The sequence below is a fragment of the Notolepis coatsorum genome (assembly GCF_963971535.1).
Source record: "Notolepis coatsorum genome assembly, chromosome: 2".
Classification (NCBI taxonomy): Eukaryota; Metazoa; Chordata; class Actinopteri; order Aulopiformes; family Paralepididae; genus Notolepis; species Notolepis coatsorum.
In genome coordinates, this window is record NC_140166.1 from 147,011,080 (window position 1) to 147,028,494 (window position 17,415).

The 17,415-nt window shown below is 46.6% G+C and overlaps 1 protein-coding gene across 1 annotated transcript in view; it reads left to right on the forward strand.

Annotated features, from left to right (window-relative positions):
• LOC311223559 (CUB and sushi domain-containing protein 3-like) overlaps positions 1–17,415 on the forward strand; it is a gene marked incomplete at both ends in the record, with an annotated part of 752,195 nt that overhangs the window by 101,601 nt on the left and 633,179 nt on the right. The window contains 1 exon segment of the mRNA XM_084308339.1: positions 15,952–16,278. Coding sequence (XP_084164465.1) covers positions 15,952–16,278 — 327 coding nt within the window.

Consider the following 17,415-nt stretch of genomic DNA (forward strand, 5'->3'; position numbering starts at 1 on the left):
CGGGGGGGCATGCCCCCGGACCCCCCTAGAGGGGCAGAGGTTCGTTCACCCACCACAGTCTCACAAAATCCTGTTGGGAAACACTGCTGTTTACTTTCTCCCCCTTTCTGTGCAAATGAAGCAATTAATACTGAACCTGTCTGGAAGGGGGGGCTGCAGTGTATGTACACCATGTGCTTGATGAGCGAGGAATGCATGTAAACATACATTAACTCATTGAGTGCCACTCACATACATTAAGACGATTTAAAGTCGGAAAAACATTAGGATGATATGGCAGCCGTGTGAGGCTGTTGTTGTTCTGTTGTTGAAAACAATGCACCTATAAAGAGATACAAACTATACTCTAGAGAGCGATAACCCATACCGTTCTGCACTTCCTGCTATAATTCCTTGCTTTAATGTCTCTATATATTAGTACTGTTGTCGTTAACATGGGTTCCCAAAGTCTTGATGACTGAGGGCCAATTTAGAGACACACAATGAGATTGAGGGCCACATAAATCTCTAAATGCCATGCAACCAGCAGACTAGCAAGCTTTCAACAAGTAACCTGGGAAACAGGTCACCCGCAACCTGTGTATTTACCACGTGGAGAAAAACTATTTGACATTTTTGTTTTCTAAGCAGATATACTCTGAACAATTTTTTGCCGAACCACTGCTGCCTGGGCGCAGTGATTTCATCACCTCAAAAGCCCTGTTGTTTTTTGAAAATGTCTCCATGTGGTAAATACACAGGTCACAACATGTTTACAGGAACGTTTTGGAGTGTATTTCGTGACTGTTGGGAACTAGGCTACACTGGCACATTTACATTTACATTTAGTCATTTAGCTGACGCTTTTATCCAAAGCGACTTACAAGTTCTGTACGACAAGACAGCAAGAAGGGTACAACTCTATCAGCTGAGTAACAATGTTTATCAAAGTGTTGCGTGTTACAGTGTAGGTTAGTTTATTAGGACAAGTGCATGACAGTAAGGTTAGTCACGGTTCGATTTTTTTATTTTTTTTTTATCATTTCAGATAATGGTTGAAGAAGTGAGTCTTTAGTCGACGGCGAAAGATTGGACGGGATTCGGCTGTCCTAACTGGGATGGGTAGTTCATTCCACCATTGTGGGGCAAGGACTGAGAATAGGCGGCTTCTCTTTGATGACCCTCCGGGAGCTTGGATAGGAGTAGGTCTGAGGCGGCCAGAAGATGCAGAGCGTAGGGGTCTTGAGGGTGTGTAGTTAGAGACCATTGACTGGAGGTAGACGGGAGCGGTTCCCTTTGCCGCACAGTATGCTAGGTCGAGGGCCTTGAAGCGGATTCGTGCAGCAATGGGGAGCCAGTGCAGGTCCCTAAGAAGTGGGGTGACATGGGCCGACTTCGGTATGTTTGATATCAGGCGGGCCGCTGCGTTTTGAATGAGTTGAAGAGGCTTGGTGGCAGTGGCCGGGAGGCCAGCTAGCAGTGCGTTGCAGTAGTCGAGGCGGGAGATGACTGTTGATTGGACGAGGAGTTGGGTGGCTTCTTTTGTCAGGAAGGGGCGTATCCTTCTGACGTTGCTCAGGAGGAATCTGCAGGTTCTGGTTGTTGCTGCAATGTGAGCAGAGAAGTTCAACTGGTCGTCGAGGACAACACCAAGGTTCTTGGCGGTCAGGGACGCGGTCACAGCTGCATTCTCGACTGTGATGGAGAGGTCGGTCAGGGGGGAGGATTTGGCCGGCAGGTGGAGCAATTCTGTTTTGCTTAGGTTCAGTTTGAGGTGGTTGGTCGTCATCCAGGCGGAGATGTCGGACAGACAGGCCGAGATCCGCTCAGAGACGTGGATATCTGAGGGAGGGAAGGAGAGGAAGAGTTGAGTATCATCGGCATAACAATGATATGAGAAGCCATGAGACGTGATAATGTTACCCAGTGATTTAGTGTAGAGGGAGAAGAGAAGGGGTCTTATGACCGAGCCCTGGGGGACACCTGTCCGCAGGGGGTGGGTGGCCGACAGAGTCCCTCTCCATGGCACACCTACCCATAGGAGCGACAGTGGCTCAGGGGGTAGAGCAGTCGTCTGGCAATCCGGAGGTTCCCGGTTCGATTCCCGCTCCTCCCGGGCAGCGTGTTGATGTGACCTTGAGCAAGACACTTAACCCATAATTGCTCCCGATGAGCAGGTTGGCACCTTGCACGGTTGCCTCCGCCGTCGGTGTGTGAATGTGTGAGTGAATGGGTAAAAATGGAAGTAACAAAATTGTAAAGTGCTTTGGATAAAAGCGCTATATAAAAAAGCAGCCATTTACCATTTACCATACTTCCAGTGAATGGCGCTAAGCTAGTTCTCTCTTAGAATATAGTAACCTTAAGTCCTCCGATGATGATGATGCCTACATGCAAAAGATGCCTAACACATTTCCATAGCAAACCGCTCGGTCTTGTGTTCCTCCAACCTAACGGCGCCCATGGGGGGGGGGGGGGGCTGGGGAACTGCATTCCTGTGTGTCTGTATTGGTATATTCCACATTTATTGTGTCCTAAAGCATCGCTCCCCCGCTCCACGGCCCCCTGGGGGGACATTCTGCCACGCTAGTTATATCACCGTTCCATCACCCCGCTGCTCTTTATACCGTGATCAGTTGTGGTAAATGTCTGCATTGTGGCGTTTGTGCCGTGAGACGAATTGCCTTGTCGATAACATTAAATCAACTCTGATCTGGTTGTAGTTAACTTCCCGAGGCCAGGGGGTTGTTTGAAACTGTTTCAGGGACATAGTGATGTCCACATGAGACATTTAGTGCCACCACAGGGACCCGGGCGCGAGGGATTTAGTCTCGTCTGTCTCTCTCTCTCCAACTTCACAGAGCCGTGCGTCTATTGCTATGGGCCACAGCTACCCAGGGATTATGACGTTCCGTAAAGGTTCCATCTATAGCTAACATTTTTGGCAATGTATGCTAGCAGGTGATAAGTCCATGAACTGTTGGGGGGAAATGAACAGGACCAGGTGGGATGTAACAGATATATTTACATTTGGTGTTTCTGCGAAAGTCAAACTACACTAAGACACCCACCCAGCCGCTCTGATACAAATACAGCATTACTATGATGATGATTTGTTCTAACATTTAACAGTTATGGTTAAGACAGATGGTTAGGGTTATGGTTATGGTTAGTTTAATGTAACAGTGTGGTTAAGGTTACGGTTATGGTTAGTTTGACACTAGAACAGCCATGGAGAAAATGCCACTGATTCCTGCCGGAACGGGTCAGATGACCCGACAGCTTATATGAGAAATATGAGAAAGATAAACAGTGTAAACTATAGAATTACCTCTGAATATAAAAATATGAGGTTTACCACAGGCTTAAAAAAAGAAATTGACGGGCAAAGAGCCACATGCGGTTCGCGAGCCACGGGTTGGCCACCCCTGCGCTAGACGCTCGCAAAGTGCTGTGACTTTCGTCTGTTCCAATGGCCCATATGTGGAATAATGTTCTAATTACATTTTCCTGAAGTGATTTTGAAATTTCAGAAACCGTTCCAGATAAAACGGGTACTTTTAGGAAAAGTCATTGAGTGACAGAGCTGGAGCTCGACCAAGTGACGAGGATACATTTATTGAAAATGCCTAGGGGTCATGTGACCCCTTGTCGGCTGTGCTAGTGTTAAGGTAACAGTGTGGTTAGGGTTATGGTTATAGTTAGTTTAAGGTAACAGTGTGGTTAAGGTTAGGGTTAGTTAGTTGCCTCCCATGCCAGCGTCCTGGGTTTGTTCCGCAGCAGGGACACTCTAATGTTTTCTGAAAAAATGAAAGTAAAACATTCAATATGTAATATGTACTTATTTGTAACTACATCAATATATTACATATTTGTAATATGTACACATTCGATATTTTCATAAATATGTCAATATATTAATGATGGCTATAACATAACATACAATATGTACCTTTTTCTTGTGGTCAATAAGTACTTTATGTACATAGTTTAAGCGATATCGGGATGTTATGTTTTCCGTATGGTTGGCCCGGTGGGAATCGAACCAGTAACCCTGGCAGTGTTAGTGCCATGCTCAGTGTGCCAAGCGAGCACCCTTACCCCTGGACCACATCAAACAACTTGTGCTTAAGGTTCCTCGAGTCATTTTCTGCCTTTTCCGTGAATGCTTTCCTGACTCATGGAACATCATCCAACGCACTTCAAAAGATCAATACTCCAACCTGAACCACACTTCAAAGCCATGACCACTAACCACTGTGTATAAGGATTTTAGTTGCTTTGTTTTATCTTCATGTTTATCTTGTATTTTAGGTGATCTCCTCATGTTTATCTGTTTATATCTTGTATTTTAGGTGATCTCCTCGTGTTTATCAGTTTTTATCTTGTATTTTAGGTGCCCCCCCCCCCACACACACACACACTCATTGCTGGAAAACTGTGCATATAGCTAGAGAAATGTAAAGACCATTAAAAATTCATAATCTGGGTTTATTGCTCGCCAAAACAAACAAATAAAGCACACATTACAATACAATTATTTTATCTATCATGATATAAGTATCGAGAAACCATCCATTTTCAAACCACACCAGCTGTTGAAAGCGACACTGGAAATGCGTCCGACTTTGGTTCTTGATGCTGAGATCCCCCCCTGCTGCTCCGCCCCCCCCCCTGCTGCCCCGCCCCCCCTGCTGCTGGGGAGAAAAAGTTGATAAAAAAAAGAAGGTTAACCCGTTCACTACCACACCGTCTGTAGTGTGGTAGTGAAAGGTTAACCTTCTGTAGTGTGGTAGTGAAAGGTTAACCGTCTGTAGTGTGGTAGTGGAAGGGATAATGAGAAACGTTAGTCTCACCCTGGGGATCCGGGGTCCAGAGATACTGTCTAGCTTAGTGGTTCTCAAACTGTGGTACGCGTACCACTAGTGGTACTTGGTGGTACTGCTGGTGGTACTTGAAAACATTTCCAAAAAAGCTAAAAAGTTTGCAGTCAGGCCACTGAACTTAGAAGCAGGTCAGGCCAGTGTTTCTGGTTGCGGCAGCGCGATAGTTAGATAATCTAAGTGGGGAACAACCAGGAGATCACTGTGACAGAGAATAATGCAGTCTAAACAGTCATACATCTTTAATTCAACTTCAGCCCTGATCATAACCATTTATTTTTAGATTTCTTGTAATGTCAGATAAAAAATGAAATACTCCCACTTTTCTGAAAAGAGTTGGTGTTAAATCTGACATTACAAAAAAATCCATCAAAATATGTGTTGCTGCTAATCATTGACACATGCCTAGCCTGTAATAATCCCCCCCAGAAAAATGTACTTTGCATTTGATATATTGTAAATATTTTACTTTCTGTGTTTTTTTAACAATCATTTGTGATGCCATCACACAAACTGGCATTTAAAGGGTAAACATTCAAAAATGTATTGAATATGTGTTTTCTTTTCTTTTTTACAATAATTTGTGATGCCCATCACAAACACTGGCATTTAAAGGGTAAAAATTCAAAAATGCCTGCACCAGAATGCAGGAAATTAAGTTTTTGTAACAAAATAATTGTGTGTGTGTGTGTGTGTGTGTGTGTGTGTGTGTGTGTGTGTGTGTGTGTGTGTGTGTGTGTGTGTGTGTGTGTGTGTGTGTGTGTGTGTGTGTGTGTGTGTGTGTGTGTGTGTGTGTGTGTGTGTGTGTGTGTGTGTGTGTGTGAGTGTGAGAGAGAATGACGGACAATTGCTTGCTGTGTGAGAGAGAGAGAGAGAGAGAGAGAGAGAGAGAGAGAGAGAGAGAGAGAGAGAGAGAGAGAGAGAGAGAGAGAGAGAGAGAGAGAGTGAGAGAGAGAGAGAGATAGAGAGAGAGAGAGAATTAAGTACATTTGCTGAAATACAGTTCTTAATTTTCTCACTTGCTATGTGAGAATGTTAGTTATTATGTTCTCAATGCCCCTTGCATTGTATGAGTTGTGTGGAAGCGTTTGCTAGTTCTAGTGCTATCCCTTTGTACATTGTGGCTGTGTCTGACAAAAGTTAACGTTAGGTTATGACTATAACCAAGTTCTGTTAGTATAGCGACGCTCGGCATCGCTCTCTGCACTATCTCGCATACGTGCACACGCACTGAATAAAGACCACAATGTACCTTTAATCCCAATATTCGTCTGACCACACCCCTATCAGCTTACCCATATAAGCAGGGGTGGGGCCACCCACTCGCCTCCTTCCCAAGCTTTCGCCACAAGGCGAGGTCAAAGGCTGCAGCGGCGTCGGATGCCGAGCGTCGCTATACTAACAGAACTTGGTTATAGTCATAACCTAACGTTCTGTATCGTATCGCTCTCGCTCGGCATCGCTCTCTGCACAAGGGAGGCCGAGCGAGAGCCAACGGCCGACAAATACGCCCCGCTGACAGCCCCCCACAAACCATCAGAACAGGGAGGGCCGAGCCCCCCCGACCCACCCTAATGGCGGGCACCCCCCCTATTAGGGGCTTCACGGGAGGGCGACGGACCCGACCGTGCGAAGAGGCACTCAAGCAACTCAACGCACAGGGTGAGCAGACCGTGGCTTGACCCCACGACTACACACACGCACAACCCGCATGCCACCCGGGAACGAACGGAGGAACAACCTCGTTACTGCCCCCAGAATCACGGGGTCAAGGGCAAACCCAACCCCGTGGCAAGGCCGTAGCAGCGGAGCACGAAGGAAGACCCAGACCCACCAAAAGGACTGGACTCCCTAGAATGGGGGCCCGGAGAAGTCCATGATGCCAGCATCAAGACCCCACCAGGTGGGCACGTAGTGCCCCGCCCCCCACATCGCCAGCGTATTCGGACAAAGGCCCCTCAGTTACTGCACCTGGTATTCCCAGGCGGAATCCCATCCAAGTACTAACCAGGCCAGAACCTGCTTAGCTTCCGAGATCGGACGAGATCGAGCGTGTTCAGGTCGGTATGGCCGTAAGCCGAGCGGGCCCCGTCCCCCCAACAGTACACCGCCTGGCACACTGACCCTGCAGAACAGACAGTCAGCATGGCCGTAAGCACACAAAAAAGGTTAACCAACGGAAGCAGGCAGCGCACCGGGGAAAAACCAGGCAACAGGCTGTTAACCCTAGCCTGGAGACTGCGGACGAGACAGGCGCCAGAGGGGACAGCTGAACACAGCTGCCCCGGCGGAAGGGGCGTATGCTGGCGTTGTTGCATGACCAAGCCTCCATTTAAAAACCCCCACCCAGAGGGGTCGAGGCAGAGAAGGCTGACACGATTGGCAGACGTCATGAACGTGCAGGGGCACCCTCAAACGGTGAACCCGGGAGTTGACACTGCACCAACACACCAGGGAATCAACCACCTCGGTGTTACCCAATGCGGTGGTTGTTCCTATAACCCCTCAAGAAAAAACTCCAAAACACACCTGCGGGTATACACCGGCTATACCGCAGTACAAGTGTTTCAGTTTCCAAAAAGGGTTAACCCAGGCCTACGGGTCGCAAACATCACTTCGGACCGGGCCTGGCGGTACGGGAAGCACAGGGTCACCAGAGGAGGTCAAAAAACCACCCCCACAGGCCCCTCTTCGCCATGCGTGAGAGAGGAGCGAAAAATAATGGAGAACCAGCCCCTAAGCACACCGTACTTGGTATTCCCAGGCGGTCTCCCAACCAAGTACTAACCAGGACCAACCTGTGTAGCGGCCGAGATCCGACGAGATCGAGCGCGTACAGAATGGCATGGCTGTAAGCCATGACGACAGTGCTGAGTAAAAACATACCCAACCAGGGTCTCCATAGCGCTTAACCCTGTGACACCCAGACCGACCTGGCATTTTTCCCCCTGAAAAAAGCCCAAGTCCCTCAGGGTACCAGAACAGCAGATCTGCATCCCCGGCGGACAACGGGTTCAACTGATCTGGACCAGCGTGACCAGAACCAGTCCCGTGCCCTAACCACGCCGACATGCCTACTCCAGGAGAAGGGCAGATATGCGTGTTGATCTTAACATGAAAAGAAGGCGCCACCCAGACGTTCGGACGAACCGCGCCTGGTGGCCCACCCCAAGGGCGTGAGACCCCACCACATATGTTCAGATCCATCCCGTCATCATCCCCCAGACATGAACGAGAATCCGTCGACAACCCACCCAGGTCATGGGATGTGGTCGTCGGAAGAGGAAAAACCCCCATCTCAGTTGCTTTATAAAAACGCTGTTTCAACCACAAGCAACCAAGGTGTGCCAGTCAATCGCCTGTTTACAGCGAGCTAGCACTATACGTGCGTCGGGACACACCCCCATCAATGAACAGGCTATTTAGACCTGTCATTGAATCCCCAAGGCGCCCAGGGGAACGACAAGAGGGGTGTGACACTCCCTAACTCCAACACTTCTGGAATAGAAAGAAGGAAGCATCAACAGTATGTATCCCAGTCTACACAGCCGGGGTAAAAAATGTTCACATTTTTACATCCCACCACCCTCCCATAGGAAAGAGACGGGGATCCCCAGAGAGACTTCCCACGCGAGCTGTACAGATTGAAAAGAATATATTGCACCTTGAGCCATGTAAAAAACTGGTTTTAGGGCCTCCGGGGAAGAGGCACTGAACCCATACACACTCAATAAACGAATTGAATCGAATATACATACAATAGAAAAGGACCCTTCTAGAGGGTCCACTCACTTTGACAATCTGAGGAGGAAGGCTCTGTACTCTGATGGAGGCTTCCTCACATGGAAGAAGGAGTCCGAACTCACAGAAGGCCTGAATAGGCGCTTGGTGAGGAGGAGCCCTGACCACCCCCCCTGAAAACAGATCCATCACATGGACCTGAACAGCACACGGAAGTCCTACCAACAGAGACGCGCACGGTGACGTACTCTATGGCGGGGGAATTCCTGCGGTGCACACGCCCAATATACCAGGCCGTGGGACCAGGAACTCCCTCCCCCCCCCCCCCCCCCCCCCCCCCCCCTGTAACGTGCCGAACCGCCACGTGACGGGAACCTTGAAGGACAGGGGGTGTACCCCTGACCGACAGAACAATGGGGAGAGGAAAGGTTACCAGTTCACCCCTTTACGACCCCACACCCATGATACGATGTAACGACAAAAAGAGAATATGACACAGTCATAGTCAGCTCTATGAAGCGTTTCACAGCTCCACACAGCGCATGAGCTAACCTGCTATCTGATTTTTACTAAGGAAAAACACAGAATAGAGAGGGCTCTAAGAACCCCGGTCCAACATACACATGTGCTTCTGTGGCCAGTACAACCCAGTTGTAGGTCACATGACACACACAACCCATCATCACCTACAAAAAATGGCAAAAAACACTCAACAGAGGAACGCCGTTTTTTTCACAATGAGAGAATACATCATTCTTGATTAGTATCGACCACAGGCCTTGCTAAGCACACATGACAGCAACCAAACCAATTTCCCTTTAGGAAATAAGTTTCTCCAGCAGATTTAGCACAACCTCAGCAATCAAGCTAAGAGTTACATCGTATCCCTACCACACAAAAGACACAATTAATGCACAACATATCTGATAGGAGGATGAAAAAGTCCCCAGGGAACCGGGGGGGAAACACAATCCTCCTATTTTACCCTCAATACGGCCAGTTAAAACAGGAAAACCTGTTAATGTGTGAACACACTGTTCATTGTCATTACAGTCTGAGAAAGAACATTCTTTTACTCACTTGTCACCAAGCATAGCTTCATAGGTTAGTTACCTTAGTTGCGAGTACACGGTACATATAAACACCATGATGTTTCTCACACAACAACCAGATCATTACATCCCGATTTTACACGGAGAAGCTAACTGCCAGTGACAAAAAAAAAAACAGCTCACACATAACCCGCAACGTATCCTAAATGCACTGCAACAACACACGTTTTGGGAAAAAACACTGTTATTCACAATACATTTAGCAAAGTAAAACCAGAAGACGTGTTATGAGGTCTGGTCAACCCCGTTCCTACCCGGAACGCAGATCAGCGAAGTGCAGTCACAGACACCGTAGGAACACAGCCGCTCCTGTGTTGTCCGAACTGGGTAGCGTCACCGCCCCAACCCGTACTACAGTCCCCCGTTGATGCAACCTTGCCGTCCAGGCTCAGGGCAGGGTCGACGAAACATCCCCTGTCAAGGATGACGTCGCGGTCAAGAGTGTAAAACATGTTAAAATCAAAGCACGTTCAACAGAATAGCATCAAGCTAACGGCCGCTCCAACCGTTCGGGTGCTACTGCTTCTGCTTGCGAGACGCCGAGCTAACGACGCACGCGATCAGAAGCGAGCTCACGGCGGCGCGCGAGAAGCTAAGCTACCCCGCTCCAGCCATGGCCTATCGCAGCAAGCTAACGTTACCTAGCGACCACGACATGCTAGCCCCGCAGCTAACAGCTGACTGGCTAATAGTAGGCCCTAAGCAGGCCATGCAGCGATCCAGCAGGCTAACGCAGCAGTTAACAGCTGACTGGCTAACCGTAAGCTAAGCAGCTATCAACTGAACATGTAAACAATGACATAACACTCACCCAGACAGGCCGCCGTTCTGAACCTCTCCTCACTGTTTAAGAGAACAGAGAAACAAGATGTCAACACTGCTTTACAACGGTGATTTTACCAACACCCGACGGAATCAGCACAATACCAAACTGGCCTGTGTAGCTGATTTGAACATGGATCTGCCGCTATCGCACATCCATGCACATATCCCCTCGTGAAGGAATACTCTCATTTGGATATGAAAGATGGGGCCTTAACACGGTGACAGAGAGATGTCCACTCGTCCAGAACACACAGGGATCACCAGTGTTAATGGTCGCGGCCCACTAGTTAAAACTATAATGGTCTTCAGACCAAGGCCTTCTGTCGCCTAGGTGGCTGAACAAAGGACCCTAGCCTGGGGCCGGTTTCCATAAACATTGTCAAGTAGCCCCCATAGCACTAACAGACAAGTGGAGCCTGCCAGCAAAACACTACTCACCCAACCTGGAACGCACCGCTTCTCACAACAGCGGCATGTCCGACAGTTCAGCTGTGGCCTGACAGGTTTCACCCCAACAAACACAGCAAGGAACTGCAGTTGAGAAGCATGCAGCGGCGTGCTCCCAATACGAAAACCGGTGGAGGGTTTTTAGAATGATCATCATCTTCCAGACCCTCCAGTACGAAGACAATATCGCCGTATTTTCTCGAAAATAGTGAGAGAGAAAATAAAGATATGATGTCAACGTATCCTTGTTTCCCAAGCTGCTCCTAAACCTTTCTTCCATCATGGTGTCAAGTGTGGGGATCTACCGAGGCACTTCTTCCTTGTGGTGAAAGCGAGAAGGAGGCGAGTGGGTGGCCCCACCCCTGCTTATATGGGTAAGCTGATAGGGGTGTGGTCAGACGAATATTGGGATTAAAGGTACATTGTGGTCTTTATTCAGTGCGCGTGCACGTATGCGAGATAGTGCAGAGAGCGATGCCGAGCGAAAGCGATACGATACAGAACAATAAATAATGGTATTATGAATACATTTGCCTCCTGCGTGAACTGTGCATAGCTGAATAGACTGTATTTTAACGCCGGTCATATGGTGGTACTTGGAGAGCCAGCTACGTTCTCAGGTGGTACTTGGTGTAAAAAGTTTGAGAACCACTGGTCTAGCTGATGACATGATGAGGAAAGGAAAAAGAAGACATTGACTGTAATAGTGATATCTGTCTTTTAGATTAGATTAGATTTGATTCAAATGTATTGCCATCATACAGCACAAGTACAGTACAACCAAAATAAGTTTGGCAAATGTAACAGTAAAGTGCAATAGCAGTATACAATGCACAGGTGATTAAACCGGAGTATATATAAATGAGTAGTAGTGAGTAATAATGCTAATCATATGTATGTACAGTGTTATAGTATTATGTACAGTGATACAGGTATAAAGACATAATGGTAGTAAGTCATACTGGCCAGCGGTATAACTAGTAAGAGTAGGTAAGGGATATGTACAGATATTGTTATAGTATAGAGTATGTAATAATAATAATAATAATAATAATAATAATAATAATAATAATAATAATAATAATAATACATGTTATTTGTATAGCACCTTTCATACAAGAATTGAAGCTCAAAGTGCTTCACAGCAGCAAAAAATACTGGCATAATTGGCATAGAACAAGCACAAAATATACAAAAAAGTGCAGACATAAAATAAGTATAAAATAGACCGCAGCAAAACAGAAAAAGTCAAGGTAAGGGACAGAACATCAAATCATACAGTTCTTCACATTAGGATCTAACATCCCAATAAGCCTCTTTGTTTACGGCTTGATTGTCACTGATACACATCTGTAGCTCAAACCACCCACATTCCCATTAAAGACGGTAGTCATAAATCAAATCATGACGCGTATGCACATTCAATATGCTTTAGTGATTTATGATCACAGGGCCTTTAACCCAGAGTATCAGGGCCTTTAACCCACATTAGCAGAGCCTTTAACCCACAGGGCCTTTAACCCACAGTATCAGAGCCTTTAACCCACAGTATCAGAGCCTTTAACCCACAGTATCAGGGCCTTTAACCCACATTAGCAGAGCCTTTAACCCACAGGGCCTTTAACCCACATTAGCAGAGCCTTTAACCCACAGTATCAGGGCCTTTAACCCACAGTATCAGGGCCTTTAACCCACAGTATCAGGGCCTTTAACCCACAGTATCAGAGCCTTTAACCCACAGTATCAGGGCCTTTAACCCACAGTATCAGGGCGTTTAACCTACAGTATCATGGCGTTTAACCCACAGTATCAGGGCGTTTAACCCACAGTATCAGGGCCTTTAACCCACAGTATCAGGGCGTTTAACCCACAGTATCAGGGCCTTTAACCCACAGTAGCAGAGCCTTTAACCCACAGTATCAGAGCATTTAACCCACAGTATCAGGGCCTTTAACCCACAGTATCAGGGCCTTTAACCCACAGTAGCAGAGCCTTTAACCCACAGTATCAGGGCCTTTATGGGCGTCGTGGCCAATCAGAGAAACGCTGAACACAAGTTGGTTGCCTAAAATATTGACGCATCCGGCCCATGAGGACATTAACGTGTGTTGTCGGGCTTTAACCCTTTCACTGCCGCACTACCAAATGGTTAACCCTTTCACTGTGACAATACACAGACGGTTAACCCTTTCACTGCTACACCACAGCAGGTTAACCCTTTCACTGCCACACTACAGAAGGTTAGCCCTTTACTATCACACTACCGACCGTCGGTAGTCTGATAGTAAAGGGTTAACCTTCTGTAGTGTGGCAGTGAAAGGGTTAAAGAAGACGTGTCCGGCCCATGGGGACATGAACGTGTGTTGTCGGGCCTTAACACATTCCCTGCCACGGTTATATCCATCAATGTAGCCTCACTGCCACCACTCTAAGCCTATGGAGATGTTCACCTTCTTTGCAGGGCTATAACTTTTTAAATTGTATTGCTAAATTGACATTACTATGGCCCATTCAACATCGATTATCTATCGTTCAGGATGTAGGAACGTTATACTTTTTCATTCATAGATTCATACAAAAATACCTTCTAGAATTTAAGTATGTTTTTATCGTTTTCTGCAGTAATTCATAGAACGTGAGTTATAGGCATAAATGCATATATAGATTATCAATTGCCGTTTATTCCCGATACACACTATATTAACACATTGGCGGCCACTGGGATGCGTCTAATATCACTCTAGACGACCAGCATATGTAAACAGACTTGCACAGTCTGTGGGGCTGTTTGTAGAGCTAAATCTATACTTTATAGTATTGCTATCTGTCCATTCTCATTGTCAATTGAGATAATAAACCGTCCCTTCAAAATGGCTTCAAGAAATCATTTTTTCATCAATACGTTCTCATTTTATAGCGCCGTGAATATAAGCATTATACAATATTTGGTCTAGTATATTTCCTGGAAGGCTGGATAAAGGGCTAATAGCTACTAACGTTATATCCAATGGCATTTCCGTTATACAGAAGCTACAGTTAAAACTCAAACTGCATATGATCGGTACGATCCTAAGGGCGGCTACGTGGCGTAGTGGGCAAGGCCTGTTCGAGCCCAGCGCTCTACATTGCTTTCAGTTTAGCTGGTCGTTCATACTAATACACATTGGCCGTATTAGGGGGTGGGAAACTGATGGGTGGGGATCGGGCGTTGTGGACAGCGACTCCTACAGGTCGGTTGGTGCGCCTGCGCAGTAGAATCAGGAAGTGTCGGGGGCAGCGTGAGCCTCCCACGCGTTACTCCTCGCCACTAAGAGATCGAGCTGCGCAGGTGAAAAGATGCGACTGCTGTTACCTCAAGTACCGGAGGGGACTTGTGCTATGTATGACTTAGTCCACATTGCAGCCGGCTTGTGGGAGGCAAGAAACAGCGTTTGTGACAGGGGAGGGTTGAATTGGATGATACGAAATTGGGATGGGAGAAAATATAGAAAATGGGAGAAAAAGTGGATCAAAATGATCGGTACGATCCTCAAGCATGTATGCATGAAAGGGGGGGGGGGGGCGGGGGACGTCGTTTCTGATTATTGATTACCAATAACCGTGTTCGTCTAAGTAGCCACATACGCTGATCGCCTGGTTGAGTATCATAACAATGCCTGATCAGCATGTAATTTACATGAAAAAGATCTTAACATGAGCCGGTTGGATCCCCCCGAGCATTTCCCAGTTATCGGTCGCCATCTGGTAGATCGATATGTCCATTGGCTGATGATAAATCCCCTTATTGCATAGTGAAATCAGCTATCCAAAACGTATTCCGTGCAACAGACAATAGCGGGATCATCCCTATGTTCCCCGGGTCCTATGTTCCCCGGGTTCTATGTTCCCCGCTTTGATTGATTAATAGATTGAACATTTTATTAATTTTTATTATTTTATTGATTATAATGTCCGCCTTGTTTCGAACGGTTAAGCTTAGGCCCTCTTTCGAACTGGTTAAGGTTAGAGTTTGGAATCAGGGCTGGTGGTCTAACATTTTCAATTAACCAATCAATCAAAGCGGGGAACATAGAACCCAGGGAACATAGGACCCGGGGAACATAGACATGCTCCGACAATAGCGATCGCTTTAGGTGAGTAGAAAACTACATTAGAGAGATAAAAAAAAAAAAAAAGACAGCTTCTGCCACAGGGAACACTGCATTATCGAGATAGCGCCCCTAAGAGGATCTGGCCGGTAATGCACTTTCTCTAATTCAAAGAGTAGGGTACATCTGCAGAATAACCTTGAATAGGTTATTAAAATGGAATAAAAGCCAAAACAACCTTGCCACGGATGTATCCGTCCTTGGTCCTTTAAGCATGGATTCGAAACATGGATATATACGTTGTTGGGCGGGATTGTGTTAAAAAAGTCAACTGTATATGATCCTATATGTTATGCGTCATCATGCGCGGATGAAAGGGGGGGGGGGGGGGGTCGTTTATAATTCCGTGATCGTCAGTAAATGTAGTATGGGTGATATATTGATCAGATCGGTTTGCAGTGAAATGAATGAACAATTGGGCTGAAAATACCGTCAGCGTCCTTGAGACTGGCGGTGAAAGATCCCAGGTATAGGAGGTTTCCGGTTTGTATGTCGCAATAAACGCCGAAATCATATCGATTATTAAGTTTATAAAGTGATCGATATGTACTATAGTGTCTGTCGGGAGCCTTGCGACAATATCTGACGGCCGGATGAATTTAATCGACGCACAACAGCCATATCCTGTTTACCAGTGTAACTCGCCCGACCATCCACCAGGCGGCGGTATTGAGCCGTCGTTGTATTGAGCCGTAGGGTCCAGCTTCAGAGCAGGAGGTGTATATATGAATTATGAATGCCATGGCGAAAAAATGAAATATTGATCTCATATTAACGTGTGTTGTCGGGCCGTCTGGCTCTCTCTCTCTCTCGCAGTCCCCTGCTTCTCCAACTTCACGGCGCCCATGGGGACGGTCTTGTCCCCCGACTACCCAGAGGGCTACGGCAACAACCTGAACTGCGTCTGGCTCATCATCTCCGAGCTTGGCTCCCGGATCCACCTGGCCTTCAACGACTTCGACCTGGAGCCGCCCTACGACTTCCTGACGGTCAAGGACAGCGACCAATCGGGAGCCACGATACTGGGCCGCTACTCGGGGGCGGAGGTTCCCTCCCACCTGACGTCCAATAGCAACGTGCTGCAGCTGGAGTTCCAGGCTGATCACTCCATGTCCGGGCGGGGCTTCAACATCACCTACAGCAGTGAGTGGGGAGGGGGGCGGGGGGAGGGGAGGGAGGGGGGAGGGGGGCGGGGCTTCAACATCACCTACAGCAGTGAGTAGGGAGGGGGGAGGGGAGGGGGGAGGGATGGAGGGGGGAGGGATGTATGGGGGCGGGGCTTCAACATCACCTACAGCAGTGAGTAGGGAGGGGGGAGGGATGGATGGGCAGGGATAAACAATAAAAGTGCATTAAAATTGTTCTGGATTACTGTTTAACATCTTAAGCCCGACGAGACCGGTACCGGTCCCAAAATGACATCACGTCATAAATCAATCTCTCCAGACTGTTTGACAAAAGTATAGTTTTATTTTTCAAACGTATTCAAGTATAAACATCATAACCAAGGAGGAGGACACCGAGAGCTTTCGATGAGCGTTGGAATTTTTGCGAACGACACTTCCCAAAGGCCTCTATGGGGTTTGAAGCGAATTACTTCTGTATGAATTTATTTAATATCTCTTATTACTTGGGATAATAAACCACTAAACTTAACATTATTGGTATATATTGAAGCGCAGTTAGTTTCTCTTCCCTATTGTTAGCATGTAGCAACAATTAGATTTGAAATTAGTTTCAAAATGGTGCCACCCTGGCAAAAGTTAAAAAGCTACTGTACATACAGTCGATTTCATTATCTGTTCTTATGCACGCCTGGTGATACTAAATCGGGGCATTTGAAATATAAGATTTGGCACAATCCATAAAGGTGCGAATTGGCTATAATAAGGTAATTTATAAGCCTGCTATTCTATATTCTAAAATAATATTTCAAATATTTCAAAAACCTTCTGTTTAATCATCTTCCCTTTATTAATTTCCTTAGATTTTTTGTACACATGATCTCAAGAAGGTACTGGTCATTTTTAGCATGGTGTTATTCACTGTCAAAGATGCAAAGAAAAATCCTAATTAATATTCTCCTTTGTTTCATCACAATTTACTCAAGCCTAGTAATAGAATATGCAAATGGGACTTGTAGAAGTTGAGCAATATTCCATTCACTTAGGTATGTATTTAGGCGGATTTTCAGAAAATAGGGCTCCGGGCTTAAGAGGTTAACAGTTTAAAGTTGTCTTTACCTTCTCTGTTTGGTATCCACAGTCAAACAGGAGGGAA